The sequence below is a fragment of the Camarhynchus parvulus genome, chromosome 2 (assembly GCF_901933205.1).
Source record: "Camarhynchus parvulus chromosome 2, STF_HiC, whole genome shotgun sequence".
NCBI classification, from domain to species: domain Eukaryota; kingdom Metazoa; phylum Chordata; class Aves; order Passeriformes; family Thraupidae; genus Camarhynchus; species Camarhynchus parvulus.
The window spans coordinates 23,774,818-23,791,763 of record NC_044572.1 but is presented as its reverse complement, the minus strand read 5'-3'; the positions used below and the strand labels follow the sequence as shown (position 1 = coordinate 23,791,763).

Here is a 16,946-nt window from a genome sequence, read left to right as displayed (position 1 = left end):
AAAAGAAGGGACCCCCAAGGCTTTGTGTGTGATCAGTTGTTTTCAAATCCTGCTTATAAAGCCTTTAGTCCTTGAACAAACAGCAAAACTACTACTTGATAACATTACCAGAAGTCTTGCACTTCTTAATTCTAATAAAGTAATTCTAAGGAAGAGTATGAAAGATAAAATTAATCCACCAGTATCACTGATATGATGTTGGAAAAAATAAACCATAGTATCAACACTAGTTTGGTCTGTTATCAATGAGAAATTCTTCAGTTTAACTGTCTAGACCTTTTTCTCAGTAACTTCATTCATTTTTTAAATCTACTGTCACTAGTAAAAATAGTGAGTCATTTTTCTGCCTCACCTCAGAGAGAAATGCGATCTGATCTTGTAATATAAATGAATAAGCACATGAGTGAAGTGTGTGAGCAAGGAAGAAATGTCCTTCTGGCTGTATAGATGGTTTCCTATTGGGATTTTGTAGAAGTGGGACTTGAAGAAGGATAGTGAAAATCACTGGTATGAATATGGGTGCGAAGCACAGAAGAACGGGCAGATGTTTTTGAAAACGGTAAAGCAATGGTTAAAGCTGGCATGGTAGATGGAGGGGATGAGAGAAATCCTACTTAAAACCAGAAAACAATAGAAAGTAGAGTAATCAGATAGGAATGCGGTATTATGAAGAGGTTTGTTGATCAGTTCGGTATTGTGCAACAAGGTGAAATGATAAAGAAGTTGCAGTAGAAGAATGACCAAAAGTGATGAAAGAAGTAGTGACATCTTGTGCACAAAGCTTTTTTTCAAACAATATGCTGATTCTGGAGGTATTCCTTGTGTCCAGGAATTTGCAAGAGGAATTGGCGAAAAAATTCTGTTTCTGCTGAAGGAGATCTAATTATAAATCTGTGTAATGGTATATGTGGGAATTCTGTGGAAAGAAAGTGAAGGTGCATGCAAACACTCTTATGTATTTTTCAAAAATATTTCTTGCTTCTTTTTCTTTTCCTAATGATTATAAATACTGGAGCCTAGAATGTGTATAAATGTCACGTAATTTTCTGTAGTAACTCAGGTTACGGTGTCAAAAGAATAAATTATTTTCATGTAATTATTTTACATTTAACAGCTGACGAGTGCTTAATAATTTATCCTATTTCAGAATTCACAAATGAGAGACTGAGATGGTAGTTTTGATATATCAGCTGTTATCTGATGAATCAAGAGCTCAAAGATTGGTCTGCCTTTGGAAGGCTCTTTCCATTGTGTATACTGTAAGAAATTTAAATAGACATGCTTGAGATGCAATTTCATCTGTACTGGTTCCTGTATACTTACCTTTTCTGTTCTTTTCCTCTTCTCAGATTGTTTGATGTGTGCACCATGTCACGAACAGACAGAGAGACCAAGTTAACATTGGTGTTTGAACATGTGGATCAAGACTTGACTGCTTACTTGGATAAAGTTCCAGAGCCTGGAGTACCTACTGAAACTATAAAGGTATTTAAGGAGAAAGATTTTAGGAGATAGTATTTCAGAGATAAATCAGACAAACTGTGTTGTGATCCCATAGGATTTTGTTGCATCAAAATTGAGTGGTGCCCAGCTTGGGACATGAACTGCAGCACAAAGTAACAGGTATAATCTCTTTGTGAAAAATGCTGCATTTGTGATTTTATTCCTCTTTCAGAGTTCTAAATTTACTGAATCTCTCCTGTTGTACCAAATGTAGCATTCAAGCGCAGGAAGGACAGGGACGTGTTGGAGCAGGTCCAGAGCAGGGTCACCAGGTTGATTAGAGGTCTGGAGCACTTATCTTATGAAGAAAGGCTGAGAGAATTGGGATTGTTCAACCTGAAAAAGAGAAGGCTTAGAGGTGACTTGATTGCAGCCTTCAGTACCTGAAGGGAGCCTACAAGAAATATGGAGACTATTTACAGGAGCATGTAGTGACAGGAAAAGGGGGAGTGGTTTAAAATTGAAAGAATATGTTTAGATTAGATATTAGGGAAGAATTCTTTACTGTGAGGATGGTGAGGCACTGGAACAAGTTGCCCAGGGAAGTCATGGCTGCCCCACCCCTGGTAGTGTTCAAGGACAGGTTAGATGGAGCTCTGAGCTTCCTGGTCTAGTGAAAGGTGTCCCTGTGCCATTCTGTGATTCCACGATTCTATGAAATCATTAAGAAAGACCTTTACTTCCAGCTGCAGGCAGATGATTCTGTTATTGTTTCAGCAGAGACTACTTGAACCTTCCCTTAAAGGTGAAGTGCTGGATGTTGCTAGAATGGATAAAATAAATCCTGTGCTCCTTATCCCTTTTCCTTTGCCTTTTGTTTCCCCAGGAGACTACTTTTGGTTTGTGTCCTTCTTGCCAGGAGTTTGTGTACATTCTGAGAGCAAGAAATGTTCATTGTGGGCGTGTGGTGCGTGCTGCAGAGGATGGGCTGAAGGGTGGGGAGAGTCATGACCAGTTGTTACAGAAGCTGGGAAGCCTCTCAGTAACTGGGAGGACAATGATGAAGTTTTGTTGTCATGTTATCTAATATTCTGCATCTGTAAGGGAGGACCCCTACCTGGGGTAGGATGTGTCTGCGTTATTGTTATTAAGATCCTTATACCAATTCCTCTGCTTTTCTGGGAATTTCACAGCAAAGTGCCACGTTGAGGATCATAGGTTGAGGTGTTTGACAAAATGTTTATACCTGGGAAGAGAAGCAGAGAGATTGATGTTGCAACATTTTGACTGTGTCTGTTTAACATTTCTTTTAATATTTTTTTTCATTTGTGTGAGGAGAAATAATTTATGTTTTCAGACATGCATTCTCCATTATCTTTCACTTGTATAAGTACTTTCTGGAATTATGTTGTATCATCTTAGTCTGGCAAAAGTCCTCAGGGAGGAAAAGAAAACATGAAAACTATTGAAAATTTAGTTATTTTAATAACTCTTCTAACAACTTCAAACTTAGGAGGTGTTTGACCTTTCAGTATAAAATTAGAACTAAAGTGAATAAAGATCTATTCACTGGTGTCAAAGTCACATATGTATAATATCAGTCAGTTCCAGCAACCATGTTTTTAAGCAAACATGGGGGATAAAATAAAATTTTTGAAAAATTGATACAGCTTTGATTCAGTCAGAAGACTGGAATGTACCTATTATATTGTAAGACTATTTTATTATAATGCTGTTAAGGTTCTATTTTCCTCTTAGGACTTTGAAGCTGCTTACATGAACTGTATTTCAGTTTAACTGGCATTGTGAAAATAAGATGCAAGGTGACTGGCATATTATTTAACTAAATATATTGATATTGATGGGATCTGAAAGACCAAGCCTCTGAAATCCCAGTTTGAAGTATCTTTTGATCTGTGTTTCATTTAAAGGAAAGATAAGACATGAGCACTGTACTAAAGTATTTACGATTTCCAAAAGTTCTGTTCTGAAATTGCATTATGAGACTGTCAAATATGTGTTTGGATATACATTTCATGGAGATTTTATACTGATGAAGGAAATCATTGTGCTTACATTTGAAAAGCACTATTCTGTATAAATGGTTTGCTAGTTAACCCAGTTGCTATATATGATAGTTTGGCAGAATAAAGTAGAAAAGCCACGCAGAAACAAGGAGGAGCAATTTTGGTTTTTTATGTACAGTGCAAGTTCCACTGCAACCAGTGAAATTAGTGACTGTAAAATTCAGCTTGTGGTACATAATCACTTTTTAAATGGGTGAGGAAAAATGTAAAATTGCTGTTTACTTGGTCATCAGTGTTGATTTCAACATTTTCACAGCAGCTGATGTGTTTTTTCTTGAATCCTGTTTGGCACAGGAAAAGAGAGATTCAGTAAACTTAAGTTGCACCCTGTTGCTTCATGTTTATGTCAAAATATCCAGTTTATGGATGTACTTTCGCTGATAGTCAGGGCTGATCACCTGAGGAAGGGTCTCAAGGCTTATTTTTAGTATATTTCAATACCTTTGTAATTATAAAATCTTTATGGATATTCCTGACAGAAACTGAAGCAAAACATACTTCTCCTGGCTGCAGGGAAATACTACTATTTTGTAGCAGCTGAGCATTTAACCCAGAGCACATATATCGTTAAATGACTAATCTGACTTTTTATAGTTTGGCTTTTGAGGTTAATATGGATTTGTACTTCATTTATTTTCCAGAATTGCAGACAATTTGTGTAGAGTATTTGCCCTCACCGCCAGCACAGTACAAAACAACTGCCAGTATTGTAAGACCATCTGTTAAAGTTCTGTGTGTCAAGCAGCACACAAGTGCCAAATGAGCCAAGCTCTGGATAGCTTGAAGTTGAAGGATCTAATATACCTCTTTGGCACCATGGTGTAAAATCAACAGTTGTTAGTGGACCTTGAATGACATAAAATTGCTATGAGAGAAGTATCAGCCCCAAAAGATCTTTTTTGTGTGAATTGACTACCATCATTACATAACATTTAGGGAAGGGAGGTTCAGCTTCTGCTGGTTTGAGGCGTGCTGGGGTTTTTGGTTACCACCTGTCAAGAAATAAAGGTGTCACTGGTACCATTTTAAGAACTTTCTTTGTGTTTTGCAGGCAATCGTCAGACTGTAGCAGTTCAGAGAAATGAGCCATATTGATCATTCAAACACAGCTAGAGCTTTTGTCTCAATGCTGCTCAACAATGCCTTTCTAATGCCTAAGTCCCTGCAGTAGAAGTCACCCCAGAGGGTGTTTTAGGAAGATAGAGACAGGTGTCCATAACATGATAGAAGAGAGGTAGTTTTCCTATGAGACATTGCCTGGTAGTGGGAATACACACCCAGGATCTAGAGCAGACATGCTCACTTCCCCTTTTTGTCACCAGGAGTGTGGATGCTCTCGTCCATTTCTGTGGCTCTGGCTTCTGAGTTCTAGGTTATTCTGCACAGAGCAATTTTAAATCTTTTCTGCTGAAGCCCTTGCATTATTATTTAGTTGAGTCTACTTTGAGCTAGAGGGATGGTGAACACTACTCCAAATACTTGTGGACATAGTGTTCACTTTTGAAAGAGAACTATATTCAGCCTTTATAACTGCTGGATTGTAGTCACGCTCACACTTGCTGGCTTCCTCTGTCAGACCTGATTAATATATGTTCCATATGGCATGAATCAGAATCAGCAATGACAACATCTTCCTTCTTTCCTCTCTACCCATCGTCTCCTCCCTTCTTTTCTTCCTGGGATACTCTTTAACTTTAGAGCAGTTTATGTGGAAATGCAAGGTTCAGCTTCCTTTGGACACAGCTGTTAGTCATGCACCGGTCTTTGGTAACGTTAATGGTCTTAGCAGTTGAGCTCCAAGAGCCTTGGCTCATTAGGAACTTTTGTTAGCTGACATAAGGGTAGTGGAAGTGGGAATGACACATATGCCACAGAACCATCATTTTCTTTTAAATAGTTAACAGACCACTAAAGCATTTTGATGTCTTAGCCTTTGGGACTGAAGCATGTTTAAATGCGTGGTCACATTTCATGTTGATGCTTGTGCTGGCATGGTTTTTTTGATTCTAATTAATTTTAATATGGATATGGTTGTTTATAACACTAACTACATTTTTCATGTAGAAATCATGCATATGCAACCAAGATGGTGTTTATTGCTTTAACACTGCAATGTATTTAATAATACTTAGCTTTAAATTAATCTATGCATGTAATGGCTTTGTGTGTAAAGCTGTACATTAAGTGGTTGCAGAATGGTTCTTTGGAGTTCCTTCTAGTCATCTTGTGCTGCCAGACCAAAGAGTCTCTAAAAGTGGGAGGGGACAAGAAACTTTTACTGGGGTTCTTTAATTTTAGTAATGAATAAAGTTAACTTTGTGTGGTAATGTCATTATAAGTAGACTTGCGGCTTCTTGCAATAGTTTTCTTACACAAATGTAGAATTTAGGCTACATGTGCTAAGTGGGCTGTGCAAGTTTCAATCTGACAGTCAACACAGGAGGCAGCAAAGCAAAGGTTTCCAGTACAGCAGGTGCATATGTTATCTATCACAGAATGTTGCAAAAGCTGGGAATGTTTTTCTACTCAGATCTGTAATTTGTGAATCTTCATGCTATTCCCTCCAACCTTGAACAGAGCAGCCAAATCACAGAGTGAGCAGGGTTCAATGTATATGCTTTTCTCTGCTGTGTCCTGGTTCCTCACCCAAGCGAATGGCTTCTGTGAATATTTTTTGGATACTTACTTCTTTGCATAGAAAGCTGATACACCCATCTCATTCAGGTATACAGATTCTGGTATTTAGATGGCTAAAATTTAGAAAGTACAGCAGTGACCCTAATTCTCTTTTGTGGGCTTATCAGATAGTAGCCCATAAACGGAATTTTTAAATATTTGCCTCAACCATGGGATACATGTTATTGTTGCATCCCTGTTAGCTTATATTACATGCTGTTAAACCAGGCAGGCTGGTGACATCTTTGCAAGACTCTTAGAAAATTAATATGAAGGAGCTGTTTCTCAGAAAGCAGACCCGTGTTCACTGTTGTGAGGTAACTCAGCCGTATGCCGTGGTTTGTACCTGCTCAGTTGATCACGTATGAGATGTGAAGCAGATGTCACACAATCATGCAGTTCTGAAAATAAAGCAAGATATTCCAGGAAAACAGATTCACCAGTACTGAGTCTTCAGAGGGCGGCTGCATTTAACAACATCAAAGTTAAAAGTCACTTAAAAAAAGAGCCTGCTTGAATTATTAAGAAAGATACTAACAGAAGAGCTGTTATTACCATTTTCCTGTCAGTACTTTTATGGTAAAGAAAGAAGCAAAACAAAACCTAGTGAGGAATTTGGAGTCGACAAATAATGGATCAGATCCCCAGCTGATACTAACAAGTGTAAATCCATTAGCTTCAGTGAAATGGTGCCCATTTACAGCTGGTAAGGGTTTCATTTTTTGTGGATTATCTTGCAACAGATTTTGTTCTGAATCTGTATTATAAATTAAAGAAGAGTTGCCAGTACAAATAAATAAAAAACAAAAGAGCTGAACTGATATATCATGTGGGATAAATAATCTTTTTTCTTTCTCTGCCATCTGTGTGAAAGGGTAGCAAGAGAGAGTAGGTGTCCTGCACAAGCGCTGAAGCAGCTAAACATTAAAAAATGTTTAGCTTTAAACACTCTCCAGAGTGGCTGTTCCCTGTGTTGTAGGTGGTGCAATTTCTTTCCCATACCGTGCTGCATGTAGAGGCACACCCACATCTCTGGCTGGTAGCAGGTAGCAATGTAGAAGCTGACCGAGGTGTTAGGAGGAGTCATCATTCTGTGAGTAAAGAGACTGCAGCTCACAGGATGTCACACAATATAGTTTGGTATCCTCGCAATTACTTCTTTATCTTGGATCTTTTTACTGTTCGTGTACAGCCACTGATTTTAATGATGGTGGTGTTAAATATCTTAGAATTCCTACCATTTCAAAATTCTAATGCAAACCTTTTCAATCTGATGATAATGTATAGTTGTTTTCTGCAGTGCTGTAGCCTAGGACTGCTGGGACGTCCATTGCTTGCAAACTGAGAGCTCATAAAAATGTGAGGCACTCCAATAATTTTAAATCACTCTGTCCTGACTAGAGTGATTTAAAATCATTGGAGCGCTTCACATTTTTTCAGTTCCAGTTTGGAAAGCAGTCAAGCAACACTGGAGCATAATGCATGAAAGCAACCTGCCTGAAATAATAATTTCAGTCTTTCAAAACAATGACACTAAATTAGAAATGTCACTGTGAAATTATGTCTATCAAGGGTTCTGTAAATAGACATCTCAACCTACTTTTCTTTTGTGCTCTCTACTCTCAGGGCAGCAGTGAAGTCCAGTAGGGCCCTAAGGGACACATCCTTTTTGAAGTCAGAAGGAAGCTATTGTTTTCAGTAGATGGAGGGCCAGAAATCATCTTTATTCAAAAAGTCAGAGGAAATTAAGAAACTGAAGAGATTCTGAATTGTGGGCAGGGAAGGTGATTGAGCCTTGGTAGAACAGATTTATGATCAAGTCATTGCAAAATTGCAATATTACAAACACTGGAAGTGAAATGTCGCTATCAGTTCATTTAATTTCTGTTAGTTCAGCAGAGCTGGACATGGGTGTGATGCATAAAAAAGTTTATGGATCCTACTGCTCTGCATTCCCTTGAGACACTCTCAGATTACTAATGACACAGGGTTTTTGCTACTGGAACATGAGTACAGTACCAATTGCTATGTGAAATGCTTTGGTGACACTGAAAGAAAGGGAGCATGTGGTAGGAATAATTGTCAGTCAGGTACAGAAGTGGGGCTGAGCTGCCAGGCAGCATCTCAGAGACAGCGCCACACTGTTCTGCATCCAGCCAGTGACAGTTCCTCCAAGTGGGGAATATTTTTGAGATGCCTTCTTTTGTCTCATGGTGGTGGTGCTCAGGCACAACTTGCTTGCAAGCACATCCTGCCTCAGTGGTCAGCACAAGTGTCACTCATGTTTCCAAAGTCTTTCTCTTCATCAAACATGACATGCCACATTTAAAGTAATCAAGAGAAAGCTTGCAGCTGATGATGTACATAAAGCAGTGGCAGAAAAATACACTGAAGTGTTTTGATTTACTCATGTTCAAAATTTGCTTACAAGCCATATGCTGTTTTTGACAAGTAATTTGAAGGTCGGACTGCAGCAGATGTGAGGTAAAGAGAAGAAGTTCAAAGAGCCATTCTTGATTTTTGCTAGGGCAGATAAGAATCACTTTCTTGATAGTAGTTTCTGGACTAAGAAGGAAATCAGTCCCCTGTGCAGTAACCCCAAAATTGTTCTTCATCCCAAAACAAGCACATAGAGATGGGGAAGAGTAGACAATAGCACAAACTGTGACAAAGGTAGATGCTTAGGAAAACTGGGCAATATATTTTTTTTACTAAACTCAGGATTCTAAGGGTTGAACTCAGCTGATCTGGGACAAGAAGCATTGTAGCAAAATGCATTCACCATCTCAGTCAACCCAAGTTAATGCAGCTCAGATTCTCTAAACTAGAATATTTACGAAGTGTCTATATTTACTCACAGCAATTATAGAGCCATAGTGTAAAACAATTCAAGAGTTGGCCACAGACAACTCATAGCTAATAAAAGACAATATAATAATCAAGTGAGTTATTTTCCCATAAAACTGTTTTCTCTATTCCACCCCAAGAGAAATTTAATACTTTTGGACTAGCTGTATGCACTGGTTTTATGCCAGTGAATAGGCAGGTTATTGTATCCCACAGTAAAAATTAATTTGAAGCGTGTTACTTTAGTGGCATACTGATTTAATCAAGATATGTTTTGTTTGTTTCTTTTCCTCCTCAGCAGATGTATTTAGCTTATGCCAGAAAACAAAGTTCCATACAAATGGGCAGAGATGAAATTTTTTTGTATTACATGTTTTCATATGTAGAACATAAAGTCAGCTTCAAGAATTTTCTGTTATTTATGAATACATAGGCACATAAACATGTATACATGCACATGCATATATAAGTGTATTTTGCAAAAGTCCTCTAACATATTTGCAGGAAAAAAATACTGCTATTTGTGAAAGGGAAACTATGATCATCACTCTACTGTCTCCAGAGTTCATGTTCTCAAAATAGGTGTGGCCCAGAAAAGGCAAGAGCTGGCAGCGCAGATGCTTAAAGAGTACACAGATCCATGAGGGGTAGCACCAGTTCTCCTGCTGTGCCTGGAGAGTGGTTTGGTGTATATTGCCTTCATGTGTGTGCACATGAAAGCACACCATACATAAATGTACACACGCATACACATGTGTGTGTGTATGCATGGATGTATATATATATATATGTATATATATGTAGGTATGTATGTATGTGTGTATGTGTGTGTATATTTACAGATGTGGATGTGGTGATCCCCAGAGTCCATTCAATAGCTCATCACCCAAGACAGCTGAGCTGTTACACTCACAGGGAGGGAATAAGACGAGACCCAGCTGAGGCTGTGCCTGTCCCTCCTATTCAGTGTGTCAGATGAGAGACACATGGAGAGCCCCTGTCCCACCCACCCCTGTGGATACCAGAGCAGACATGGTTCCTCCCTGCTTCCTGTCCTCGGGCCATCAGGCATGAAACTGCAGAGAAGCACCAGCCTGGGGCCATCAGCCAGCTACACTCAGCTGCTAGAGCAACCAAAGCCAAAACCTCTTGACACCCAGAGCTGCTTTCAGTGATTTCAACTCCATGTTCTCTGCCTGTGCAATTCCTACTTTTTGATCCCTTTTCTCTTCCATCCTTCTCTTTCTCCTTGATTTTTTCACTTCACTTTCACTTCCTATTTACACAGTCTTCTGTTCTTTCCCTTCCTCCAGAACTTTTCTCTCCATCACTTTTCTTTCTGTTTTTCCTGTGTCCTCCTGACTCTACTCCCATAGAAATGTAGCATCATGGAACTGTCTCACAATTTCTCCACCTGGGGTCTGTCTTGTCCATTTTATCTGTGAGCTTTTAATGGAGGAGGCTGTGTGAAAAGTCTACTTTGGTTCCCACCATAATCGGTCCTCATTTTTGACTGGTCTTTACATAGTATCCTGTTAAACATGAGTCATGATAGTGAGATCCTACAACAGCATTATTTGTGTGAACTGCACCACTGCATTGCTGTTTCCCCACCACAGTCACTTCACACATTTACACAACTGCTTCCTTTATATATCAGTGCTCTGTAATCAGTGTATGGTTCATGTTACAGGTTTCTCAGGTTTCAAAGTGAAATAAAATGAGCTTCCTTCCATTTTGAGAATATCCTTTTTAGGAAGTCCAAAGAAAAGACACACGTTATTAGTAAATTCACAGGCAGCTGCCAGAAGACAGAAAATTCAGAATGGAAATGGGGGTGAAATAACAGAAATACTGCTTGTTGTTTGTTCTTGGTGCAACAACAAGGGAAAATATTTAGACATTTAAATGATTAATGTATTTTTAGTTTTAATAAATCAGATGTGGTTTGGTAGCATTTGCCAGTGTTGGTACTCCAGAGCACCAATCCTTCCCACAAGGTCAAATCCTTCTGTGGTGTAACTGGGATTCTTGGGGTTCCTCTAGGAGTGCGTGTAGGGCAATGCTGTTAGCAGCAGTGGGCAAGCAACCTTTCCTTTCTTTTACTGCTAAGCCTAAATAGTTTGGCACTAGGAAAGAGCAAATTACAAAGGTTTGAGCTCCTGGATCAAATGTGTCCTTCATTTTTGGATTGGAAACCTTATCCAAAGACTTATAAACATCACTATTTTAGGTTCTTTTTACTTCTCCTTTACTGTTACAGCTATACAGTACCAACGCTTAAGTCTATACACATAAAACATTTAAACTCATGCTGGGATATATACTTGCACTTTCTGGTTCAACTTCAGTCCCAAAGGGAGCAAAGGCTCTGCTTCAGCAAAGCTCTTAAACTTCTGCTTAATTTTATGTCAACAGATTGCTCCAGTATTAAAAATGAGGTTGAAAGACTGAATTAGAGGAGATAACAGAGGAGAATCAGTTGTTATCCTGTGCTGTTGACCTGATGAATTCGAAGGTTAGAACAAAGAAGAATTGAAAGCATTGTTTCCTTAGTCTCAGATTAGTCATAAAACATGTGTTTTGCTTGTGTTTAAATGCTTTTTCAGAGTGAAGCAGTCTTCCCTCGAAACTTATGTGTAAGTAGTGTCTGTGCATTTGGAACCAGACTCCTGACTAGTCACAAAAATGTGTCATAGCTGGTCAGCATGGTAAATTGACTCAGTAATGGCAAAGGGCTCCAAGGATCACAGGGTTTGGTGGATTGTTTTGTTTATATCTGGTTTTCATTAATATCATAGCTGTTGTGGCCACAGAATATCCTATTTGCCTTCTTTGAAAATAATGACCCTTGAGAATACCCATTTCCAAGAAGACGCTGTATTTTACCATTGTGACCAATTCAACAAATGCCATTGCATTCTGTCTTTATTAATGTTGAGCAGTCTCTTATACCTTAAAGGACCCTTTGAAATTAGTGCCTTAATTGTAAATGAAGTTGGTGCTCAACAGTTTTGACTGTTGCTAAATATGTGACTTTACAAACAATGCCATAAAAATTATAAGTATTCTAAAATGTTCCACTTCTTTTGTGTATAGAGTAGGAAGCATTGCACTGTAACCTTAAAATACCAAAAATAATCAAGAGGACATGTTAACCATCTCTTAAGAGTGCTTAATTTCAAAGCCAATAAACTAAGCTGCTGAATTTTTGTCCTTTGTTTTAGGCTGTGATAGTTCTGTTGCATAACTACAATTAGGAAACTTCAGAATACTCCAAAATGTTACAGTATTCTGTGGATGGAAATGCAGGGTTGTTTTTCATTTAGTTTTACAGCAGGGAAGGGGCCTTGGAATGGCAGCATGTTACCTTTTTTAACATCTAGTTCATGATTCATTCTAAAATATTCTTTCATTTGGAATTAACTTCAGATATTCCTGTTCTGACTAGCAGGGTAAATATTTTAGCAAGGACTTTTTAGAGAGAAATTTTGACAGTAACATACTCCTCCCTTAGTGTTACAAAGGAAATACATGCTATGCAAACACAGAATTGGCATTTTAATGGAAATGGTTCCAAAAGAATACGTAGAACATTGCAAATGTAAAATGCAGTTAATGAAAGAGTATACAGATGTTTTTCATGCATTTAAATAAAAATGTCTGAATTGAATTCTGAAAATGTCAACAGTGATCTCTGAGCCATATGCTCATTACTACAATAGTATGTTCTGTATAGCTGTCATTCAGTGAGAAACAACACAGACTGAAAGGGAAAATATATATAAAAACATTAAGTTAGAGGAGAGACCATGTTACAAAGCATTATGTATTATGTTTTTGCCTTGCTTAGAAGATACCACTTTTTCTTGCTTTTTGTTTGCTCACATAATTCCCGCTGATGTCTAAAACACTTACTGAAGACATAGGAAAAGGAGAATAGAGGCCAAGCTGCGTGGGCTATAGTGAACCAAAACTGCAGAGAGATGCATGCTTCACAGAGAGTTTAAAATGAAAATAAACCACGGTTTCTTTGCTTGGTTTCTGGAGCCGAAAGTCACAAAGCGAGCAGAAAACTTCTGGTTCTTGATGAAATGGTTAGTTTAGCTTCCTTACATCTACTCTGAGTGTTTCAGCCCTTAACTTCTGTTTCAGTGAAAGGAATTTAGACCTAGCTTGACTTAGGTTTATCTCTGTGAAGCTGGGGCCTTGGAAAATATTTGAGAAGTAGTTTTAGCCTTATGTTTGCATTTTGTTCTTTTGCAAATGTGGTAGAGGTAACCTTGATTTGCTAATTAGTGAAGTCATGCTTTATTGTGACAGAAAACTAAGAACAGTCCTTCAGTGAAAATAACAAAGACCTACCCCATGGTGATTGATGAGAACGTTGTACAAGTGAAATGAGCTGGAAAGTCATCATCTTGTCTTTTCCTTTGCCACAGGAAAAGCATAACAGAGAGATTTCTTTTCTTCTGGTCCTGATAAGGAATCTAACGAAGCATAAGGAGAGGTTACAGAGCATGGAAATGTGTCACACCCAGCTGCTCACTAGCTTGCAAAGCTGCAGTAAATAATACAGTTGCTATTTGATAAACAAAGGAAGACAGAAGTCCTTTGATAGTGATCCCTAGCCTCTCTCATTTGTCCTTCTGATGATACAGTTTGTTTCTACTTAATTGACTGTAGTTTTGGAGTAACATAGAATTTGATATTGGATTGTATGATTTGTAATTACTTTGTTGTTGTTGGTAAGGAAAACAAAAGACTTAGGTTTCTGGGACCTGATTCAGCAAAGTACAGACTTACGTGGTCCAGGTTGTCTGGATCATTGCTACATTTTTCTCATAGGTTCTCCATGAATAGTTACAGTAAAGACACACAGGAATACATGTAGTTTTATTTTCCAGGTTTCATAATTAATAGCATACTTTTCTGCTTGTCACATTTTACCATTTTGAGAAGCAATGTTGTGTTTGCCACAAGCTGCATTTCTCATGTGCATCATTTATGACACTTCATTTTCAAAAGACATATCTTCATGGAAGGAGTTTGTTCCATTGTTTGGTTCTTTTCGCACACTAACTTCTAACATAGCAGTGTGTTTTTATTTAAAATGTTGTAGAGTTTGTTTTGTTTAATATTTGGGGAGGTGAAGGGAGGAAATATCCTCTGCCTGTGAAACATCGAAAGCCATTTTCTCCTCTCCCAAGAAAGACTGTCAGCTCTCACCCCCAAGGTAGAGCTGATTCTTGTCTGCTGTGATAACATTAGGAAATAAGTAGGCTCATCGCTCATTGTGTCACTGTAAGTTGAAGATACCTACTTTTTTTTAGAATCAGTCAAGTGTTCAAAAGAAAACAGGTCAAGGTTTACACTAATGTGGGCTAATGTAAATCAGTGTCATTTTGCTCAGAACTGCAGGGACTGTGGCGCATGTCACTTTGGAGAGACTCAGCAGATGTGTGGGACCATCTCCCATCGCTGCAGCCACAGCAGAGATCACAGTCACGTCACTGCCTGCTGCAGTTTGTTCAATCTGGAATCCAGAGAGGAGCTGCTGAGGAATGCTGGGAGCTGACATCATGCACTGACCTGCTTTGCCTGGTTGTCACCTGGGATGTGGAGGCAGCAACCCAAAGAGATGGAGTAGGGCCACAGGCCCTGGGAGTGAGTGTGAAGTGGAACAGGGTGCAGTGCAGGCATGACAACAAGAAGGGTCAGAAATGGGAACGGGGAAGGAAGGGGCAACAGCACTCATGGAGGAAGGAAAGAGAGACATAAAAGAAAAGGTGAGAAATAAGAAAAGAAAGGAGAAAGTGATAGACCATGCAAGTGCAATGGAATGAGTAGCCATTCCCCTAGTCTGGTGCTAACAGCAAACTTCTCATTCTTTAAGTGAAAACAAAAGTCTTCATTCCTCTTGCAAAATGTCTTCTCTTTGCCTTGTCTGTAGGATGAGGGGCTTGCCTGTTCCCGTTTTAAAGCTGTTGGTTCAGGAGCCATTGTTTTTTTAATTCAAGTTAATAGAATTGCAAATTAATTTGTGCTGTAAACATGAAGAGCAACTTGATCTGCTGAGTGCTTCCAAGAAGCTGTTATCTTGTTTCCTACTTTTAATTTAGGTGTGGGAAGGCATCAGTAAGATGCTCATCCTGAAGACTATTTTGAGAGCTCAGACAAAGCTCTAACAGTATTGCAAAACTATATGTAAAGTTCTTAGATGGGAGATTCTGGGCAAGCTGATTCCAGTAGGCCACTGACCCCTCTCAGGTTTTTCTTTGAAGCCTGTTTTTTCCTGTGAATTGTATAAAAAGCAAATCTTTCCTCTTCTGTATATTTGATTTTCTTCAAGCTTGTTAAGCCTTTATAACTGAAAGCAAAATCTAGTTCTTTGGAGTATTTAACAAACATTAACTAGTTAATCTTTGCAACACTAATGAATTAGTTAACCATTATCCCTGAATTTATAATACAGAGCAAGAGAGGCAGCAAAGTTAAATGTACTCCGGTGACTAGACCCCAGTGTTGAGCCATTTTACAGCACTTAGGAGCGTAATGATTCTTCTGCTGTACGACGTACACTACAAGCAGAAAAATACAATATTGAAGCAGCTTTTAAAAAGTACACAGTTGAGCTTTACTTATTATGCACTCCCTGGAGAGATGAGGAAGGGATTGTCTTCTTACTGCCATCTGTGTTCACATCTTTAATAAAAGCTGTTAACTATTTATTAAAGGAGCGCCTAACTTTGGAGAATAGTAGTATTTTGATGCCTGGTATCATGCTGACGTTTTTGTCTCAGTGAAGGTTGGTTACATCTCTCTGAAGGTGCTGTTGGTTCCAGTGACTGTGGGAGGAAAATGGGAGTAATAAAAAGCAGTGGACCAGCTTAGGTCTTTGAAAATTGATGGGTAGAGTCCCAGTAACTTCAGTGGACTTTATTGTGCCTAATATGAAGCCATCTTTTCCTCCACGTGCAAGTGCCATTCATGACTCTGCTGAGTTCCTCAACGTTTGTACAATGGAAGCTCTCAAAGTTAGGTCCAAACTTTACAGTAACCTTAATCTCTAATCCGAGAAGGTGACTCTGCTGTCCAGCCACCTCCTTTTACAGTGCCTTGAGCCTGATGTATCTGTATAAGCCACAAATATATTTCGTTATGTATCAGGAAATCTCCAGATCAGGCCTGTGTTATAATAAGTTTAAACAAGCAAAAATTGCTTGAATGAGTTTATAACTGTGAAGGAGCCCTAGGAATGAAGTGATTAAGTCTTACTTATTTTAAATTACAGTTGTATTCCCAGTCTCTAGGATCCTATTGAGTGCTTCTTTCTCAGTTTTTAAAAAATGCATAACTTGTTTTCTTGTTGCCGTCAGGTGTTTCATCAAGAGCCTATGCACTTTCAGTGGCTACTATTAAAAAGGCAACTGAAGAGAGAAATTAAAGGAACAATCTTGAGCCTTTTGTGTCTAGCCAAGGATCTGACAGTTTTCAAAAAAAGTCTGGGCTGAATGGTATAAAGCTGCCTTGGGTGTGTGAGATCTGATCATCCAAATCCCTTGGAATGCTTCTAAAGGCTCATCCTTTGTTGTTTTGTATCAGCGTATAAACAAGTCAGTATAAACACTGCAGACAGATTCAATGAGACTTTCTGTAGAAATGTCAGTAATGTTGCCAAGGTGTTGATAGACCATTAGGAAGAGTAGTCTGTCATAATTCTCTGTATATTTACATGATTTGAGTACTCCTTTGGACCAGAATCCATGTGGTCTGAGCTGTTTGCACATGATTTTGAGCACATCAAGATGTTAGTCTTTGTTCTGAGGTTAGTCCTTCTTGCACTTAGGCGACAACATAGGCCATCATCTTCCAGGGTCTTCTGCCTTATTT

General features: G+C 38.7%; 1 protein-coding gene across 4 annotated transcripts in view; it reads left to right on the top strand.

The window, feature by feature from the left end:
* CDK6 (cyclin dependent kinase 6) overlaps positions 1-16,946 on the top strand; it is a 129,749-nt gene that overhangs the window by 30,092 nt on the left and 82,711 nt on the right. For all 4 annotated transcript variants that reach the window (XM_030943577.1, XM_030943578.1, XM_030943579.1 and 1 more), the window contains exon 3: positions 1,350-1,485. In XM_030943577.1, coding sequence (XP_030799437.1) covers positions 1,350-1,485 — 136 coding nt within the window. The remainder of the gene's footprint in view (positions 1-1,349; positions 1,486-16,946) is intronic.